We start from the raw sequence: 6,550 nt of genomic DNA on the forward strand, positions 1-6,550 counted from the left end.
GCCAAAAGTTTTGAATTTCTATTACACTTTATTTTGGAAGAGCACCAACAATACACAAAAGCAATAACAGAACTTTATGTTTAGTTACATGTTGTTGGAGAGATTTTCAGATTTTCTGTTGATAATTAGAGTCATTCCAATTACTCGATAGACCTATTACTGTCAATGTTACCACCTGTCTTTCACATCAGTGATCACAACAGCTGTTTTATATCAGCTAAAATGTTTGAAAATAAATTTGTGGGCATGTGTGTTTGCTATTTGCTACCTATATATACACAAATATGTTTATAAAAATACATACAGTTTTAGTTTCAAGCATTTATACTGTGTTGGATGTGTGAAAATGTACTAAAAGAAAGCTAACTGGAAATCAGTGCTGATTTCTGATCTTTTTCAGTGGACTCTACAATATACAGGCCATCTTAACAAATTTCCCACGTGTGGGACTAATAAAGGTTAATAATAAAGGTTATCTTTTAAATACACAGAGGTCCATTTTTACCATGGATCAATTTCTTTCATAAGCATTGTCCTTCGAATTATCATTATCATTATTATTACTACTACGATGTTCTTCTCCTTATGAAATTTGTTAACCCATCTGTCATTATTGTAAAATCAGTACCTGGTGAAGGCTCTCTTCTGCCAGAAGTCTGAGTTGGCAGGGGTGTAGTGGACTTGAAGACAGACTGTCAAAATAAATAAAGAGGCAGTCAATATAGTAAGTCTTTTCAAACAAATATATAAATCCCTGCAGCCTGGAGCAGTGTATTTATGGTCTTTGCCAAAACGTATCCGATAATATCTTATCAGTGTATTTATTGAATTGTACAGTTAAGAGCCTACAAAACAACATGAATCAATTACATTTGTCAGTTCAGTGTAGAGAAGACATATAGCTGAAACAGAATTATGAGGAAAAATTGGAAGACAATTTATTTTTAACACCCCAACTATGATAAAAATTCAACAAATTCCACAATTGTTGATGGAAATAATATACTGCATTCCTATATTTAGAAATAAGCACAATGTCCTCACAGTGACCTTCACTCTCACCCTGAATCATAAAGAAAGCAGAAAGTGAAAACCATACTGTAGATTTATGTGGGTTAAGGCTGATGTTTTTTTGGACCTAGAGGTGGTACACCATTGTGTAAAACTACTTTATCATATGAGTCACCATACTAGGTCTGTGGGCCTTAGATTATGATACAATAGAGCCATGATGTCCTATGTCACTTTGACTTGTGGCTGTCATAACTGAGAGATTCAGATACTGCCATAGCCTGGAAAGATAGTTGACAGGGAGAGACCATTGGGACCTTTACAGGTTAGCTACCCAAGTAGAAGAACAACAACATAATATAACCTTTTCTCAGGGATCTGTAAAAGGAGACATTTGGGATAGTGCCACAGACCGAATTAAGAAGAGAACTCACAAGGCAAATTACAGATAAACCGTACACCACAGAATAGAATTAACTGTGTGCAGATAAAGCAAGACTGGGAAAAACTTCCCATTAGTAATGTACTGTGATCAGGGACTACCATAAATCACAATAACAGCTTTTTAAGGCAATTTTCAGGCAATTTGCAGAAGTACAAGAACTCACCACCTGGATTGTAAGAACACCACAGACAAACACTGTAACATTTTGTAATGGAGAAAAAAGGGGGGATTCTGGATTTAACCATGTAGATACATAAATTAAATGTCAAATTTACAACAGAGAAAACTGTTTGATAGAAGGAAACAAAAAAAACCCAACATTTACTAAGAAAAACTGAAAGGATATCTGCAGATGCTATAAGCCAAGTCCTTATATATGGCTACTGAGCTGAATCACAGCTGATAGTTTTAGTGACAACCATAGCACAGCATTAAAAGGAAACAAAGTATCGATTCTGAGTACAATTGTGCCTCCTACTGGATCAGACTGGGATTACAATACCAAAATACCACAGACACAAGGAAAACCTATTTAGGAGTAGTAACACTCATTCAATACATACCAGCACTCCAACCTCCCATTAAGGAGGGCTGAACCTTTAGCTGCACAAAATTATAAGCAAGTACCAATCAACTGTTACATGGTGACCAGCCAAGATTCATTGAAAATTGCTGTCATAATTGGCATCATGTTGGAGATTTATAAATGTCTCAGTGAGAATGACTGTAGTGATCCTGAAGGTGAACTAAATGGAGTTTAAAGTGAGGTTTTGGATACATTTTGAAGATTGTCTAAATGTGTTTTGACAACACTTAATGTTGAAATATTTAAACATTTCCAAATTACAGAGCTGGGAAAATTGGGCAAAATTTGCACATTAAAAATTGTAAAATAAATAAATTTTAAAAAAAAACCTAATCTAATCTAAGAACTCTTATTCAGCTGTTACAGATTAAGACAGACGTCAGGTAACTGATGAACAAATATATCCAAATAATTATTGTAATATATGGAGAGATATCAGCTAGATTTTAGTTTGATCATCTTTAGAAAAATATGAATGAGTAATCAACAAAATAACCAAAATAATAAATAAAAATAAAGATTACTTATTTCTTTCATCACTCACCATTTAAAGATAAATGTCATATTTTGCATTGGCACACATATTCATAACTACTCTGCGTTAAAATGGAGGCTCTGCTCTATTTAACCTGTTGCCATAGTGAATCATGACATCTGAGCCCTCTGATGATGGCTTTTCTTATTACACAGTCATATTTAGCTCTGCAAATATTCTCAGAGGTGGCTGAACTTATTCTGATTAGATGCTCTGGAACCGAGACGTTTCCCATTTTAGGATGAATCAAGATTAAAGTTATTCTGAGAGTTCTTGTCTTTTGGAACAGACATCTGGAACTGCCTCACCTAAATGTAACACATGCCACTAATAGGGTTACACCTAATAAATACACAGCCACCCATTTAGCCTCTAGTCTTATAACCACTAATCACCTCTTACAGGTATTTTATGCAATCTGTATTAGAAGCATGCAACAATCTACTGAGAAACCTTCATGCACATAATACAAGCTCTTTCTGCAGTTCCTCACCTTAGCTTTTAGTGGCAGAGCATAGACAGATTCGGTGAGTGAAGAATTCTGCCTTCGGTCCAGAGTGTGGTAGACATGGTCCTCCCCGTCCTCTTCATCCACCACTTCCTGTTCCTTGTCTTCCAACTCCCCCTCTGACTGGTCAGGAGAGGACAGACGTGGCCGGCTAACCAAATCTTCTGACCATCTGTCTCTGAGGAAGTTAAGCATGTAAGATAACAGCAGAAGACAATCAGATGTATCTTAGTAGAGGCACAAACTAATACAGCCTCTATTTATATATTTTACATAGCACACATTTTGGTATTTTTATATGGGGAACACTGGTTATTAAAATCACTCATTATGTTATATTCAAGTATGTTAGCGAGCTATGACAGTGTGATACAGGAGAGCCTAAAAAGTGTTTAATGCTTAAAGCATTTTTTCTGTCTTTAAAAAGAAGACTTCAAAACAGATTTAATTCAACCAAATAAGCATAACTGTATGTTCTTTTATGCTGCTATAAAGTTATTTTTAGAACAAATAAAATGTACTAATGTGGTATGTATCCAACAGTAAACTAAAAAAAACAAAAAAAAAAACAGACAAAGGCATATGGTGGATAAACTGCAAATTTAAAACATAAATTAAATCTCTTTTTATAACAATTTTTTTTTCCAAGGTCACTTTTATGAACAGTTTATTTTCTCTTAAAACTCCTGCCAGAGAAAATGAATTTTATTCTTTCTGACACACTGGTGATGACACAAATCTTGACATAATACTGTTGCCTTTCCCATATGATGGCTACCTTGTGTAAAGTGCCGTGCTGATGTTTGGCTCAGATGTGAAGGATTCTGACTGACCACTCTCGGATAAAGACATCAGCCGGGCAGGAGGGATGGCCCATGTCTGCCCAGTGAGTGAGGATGATAAAATGGCTGCTGCTAAGGCTGACCTGTAGATAGAAACACATACTTTATGAGACACTACGTGTAACAGAAAGGTAAATGAAATGCATGGAAAGCATCGCATGCAAATTTGAAGTCATACTGAATTTTTGACTTAACCTCCTAGGACCTGGCGTCCACATATGTGGACATCACATTTTGGGTTGTCTAGACCAAAATACCTAATTTTACTCTACAAGGGCCTCATATCCACTTACGAGGACATTATACTGCCACTGTTCTATCAAAATTTAAAACAAATGTCCTCATATGTTGATCTAATTTTTCTCAGAAACAAAAATTAGGTAGAACTAAAAATCTGGTAATTCTTTGTTTTTACATTCATCAGGTCCCAATCAGCCCAAATGGCAAAGAAAAATTAAAAATGCATGCCGTGAAAGAGTTCGGGTCTTAGCAGGTTAATCGAGTTTGGATGATGAGGATTATCAATAAATGCATCATTTATGACAACAACAACGGCACAAGCAGAGCAGATCATCAACCAAAGCCAGTGCTCTAGTTTTCAATTTAATTAAAATGACTTGGACCTGCACTAAACTTTAATGGTTTCTTCCTTACACATGATCTATCGCTACACAAAGTTTCATGATATTTTGCTTGTTAAAGTTTTTTGTAATAACAGATAGAAAAACAAATGAAGCCCAGCTTGCAGAAGGACAGAACATAACCTCAAATACGGTGGAAATAATTAACATTTCTATAAATAACCTCTAACAATCTCATAGCAAACATCAAAATGTGGATTAAATGACAGTTTAGCAGAAACATGAAACATGAAAGGATGTTGGAGGTTATGGGTGATAAACAGAAAGTGTTAGGTACCTGGGTCTCTCAGGTGAGGGGTTTGGGCTGCGAGGGGGAGGGGTACGAGGTACGGCTGGTTTGGGAGCAATGGAGGCAGCAGGGATCAAACCATGAGCTATATGCTTCTACGCAACACACAGAGAAGAGTTAGAGGGACATACAGACACAACGCTTCAGGAGGGTTTATATAAGATGACACCAAACTGAGGGGGGGGGAAACAAACAAAAAAACCACAGATGTTGTGCAGGATGAACAGCAGGGGAAGGGTAAAGGGATTTATTACAGAATCACAGTATGACCACCTGACGACCAGTGTTGAGCATAATGAAGGCACAACAGCACCAATATTTATCCTTACATTTTACTAAGTAATGCTAGAGCAATCGCTAGTGCACAAAAAACCCTCAATTCACCATTTATACAAACTCTAGCTTAAAAAATAGACAATACCATCAATTAAATACTCTTTACCAAGAGTTAGCTGCAGTATTTTTAAAAACAAAGAACTCCTGCTATTATTAATTAACCCTAAGTAACGCCTTAAAAAACACAAAAATAATAAGACAAACTACAAAAGGTTAATATATATCATAAAAGAAGGGAAACTTACAAACTCCTTGTCTTTCTCCCTCCTAAAGCTAAATCTTAACATACTGGAAATACGTTTTACAGTTGCCGTCTGCTATATAGGTTAATGTTATTTAATGCTTTTGCGAAGTATTCTTTCAATTACACCGTTTTACAATTAAATCAGAAATGTAATTCGCCTTACAGCGAGAAAGGAAAATGCGTAAGCTAACTAAATTCAACAAGGCTGGCTGCTTGCAGTTTCCTTGTATCTAGACGCTTCACAACAAGAAGGAACCGTGCTCCAAACGTAACGCTGATTGGCTAAGTTCGAAGGCAAAAGCCAACCAGAGACTGTTTTGATCCACCTAGCAACGACTTGCTTACCAACTCGCAGCCTGGCCAACAGGGGACGATGTTGGCCCATTAAAATAACACCCTTTGTCCCAGAAAAACTTTTTCTTTTTCTTCTTTCACTGCTGGTGACTTTTAATTTGAAGAACAGGGCTTTTTTCAGGTAGGAATAAGTAAATAAAACGTAATTCTCCCACCTGTAATAGCCGCCTACCTGAAGGCCTGCTGTGTTTGTTCTGTCTAAATTCCCAAACTATTTATCTATTGTATTATAACAATGGCTACTTTTATAGGTATCCCAGTTGCAATCTTTACAGTTCCTCGCCAATAGAAAATACGTCAAACTATAAAATCCACACAATCAACACAAAACCAAATACAGAAGACAACCATAAACTGTGCGCCAAATCAAAAAACCGTCTATGCCTTTCTTTAATCTTTTAAATAACTGAGACGTTCCTCAACAAAATACAGCTATGTGTGGGTCAGATCTTTAGCCTGTTTTTTGTCATTTGAAGCATAAATTATACTTAGAATGCCTTTTTAAAGCTTCTAAGTATAATTTTAACCTTTTTATTTCTTTCCAACATGAAAAACAGAGTTATTGTAATAAATGGGAAAAAGTGTAATCTTGGGTTTGTTCTGCTACTTAGTTTAAAAAAACAACAACAACAAAAAAAAAACTTTGCCTCAGGAAATGTAGACAAATAGGGACTAAAGTCAACACATTGGTTCCTGCAATATCTACTTTTCTGATTAAATAAAGCTGGAGAGAATTTTATCTTTCCAGGGCTACGTTGG

General features: G+C 35.9%; 1 protein-coding gene across 8 annotated transcripts in view; it reads right to left on the bottom strand.

Annotated features, from left to right (window-relative positions):
* cep89 (centrosomal protein 89) overlaps positions 1 to 5,720 on the bottom strand; it is a 55,481-nt gene extending 49,761 nt beyond the window's left edge. For 7 of the 8 annotated variants that reach the window (XM_005447720.4, XM_025907987.1, XM_025907976.1 and 4 more), the window contains exons 1-5: positions 5,439 to 5,720; positions 4,846 to 4,952; positions 3,864 to 4,010; positions 3,071 to 3,263; positions 629 to 692 (exon numbers count right to left, since the gene is read on the bottom strand). In XM_005447720.4, coding sequence (XP_005447777.1) covers positions 629 to 692; positions 3,071 to 3,263; positions 3,864 to 4,010; positions 4,846 to 4,952; positions 5,439 to 5,480 — 553 coding nt within the window. In that variant the 5' untranslated portion in view covers positions 5,481 to 5,720. The remainder of the gene's footprint in view (positions 1 to 628; positions 693 to 3,070; positions 3,264 to 3,863; positions 4,011 to 4,845; positions 4,953 to 5,438) is intronic. The other variant, XM_005447724.4, reaches the window with a different exon arrangement.
* Between the last annotated feature and the right edge of the window lie 830 nt (positions 5,721 to 6,550).

Source organism: Oreochromis niloticus, linkage group LG1 (assembly GCF_001858045.2).
Source record: "Oreochromis niloticus isolate F11D_XX linkage group LG1, O_niloticus_UMD_NMBU, whole genome shotgun sequence".
NCBI classification, from domain to species: domain Eukaryota; kingdom Metazoa; phylum Chordata; class Actinopteri; order Cichliformes; family Cichlidae; genus Oreochromis; species Oreochromis niloticus.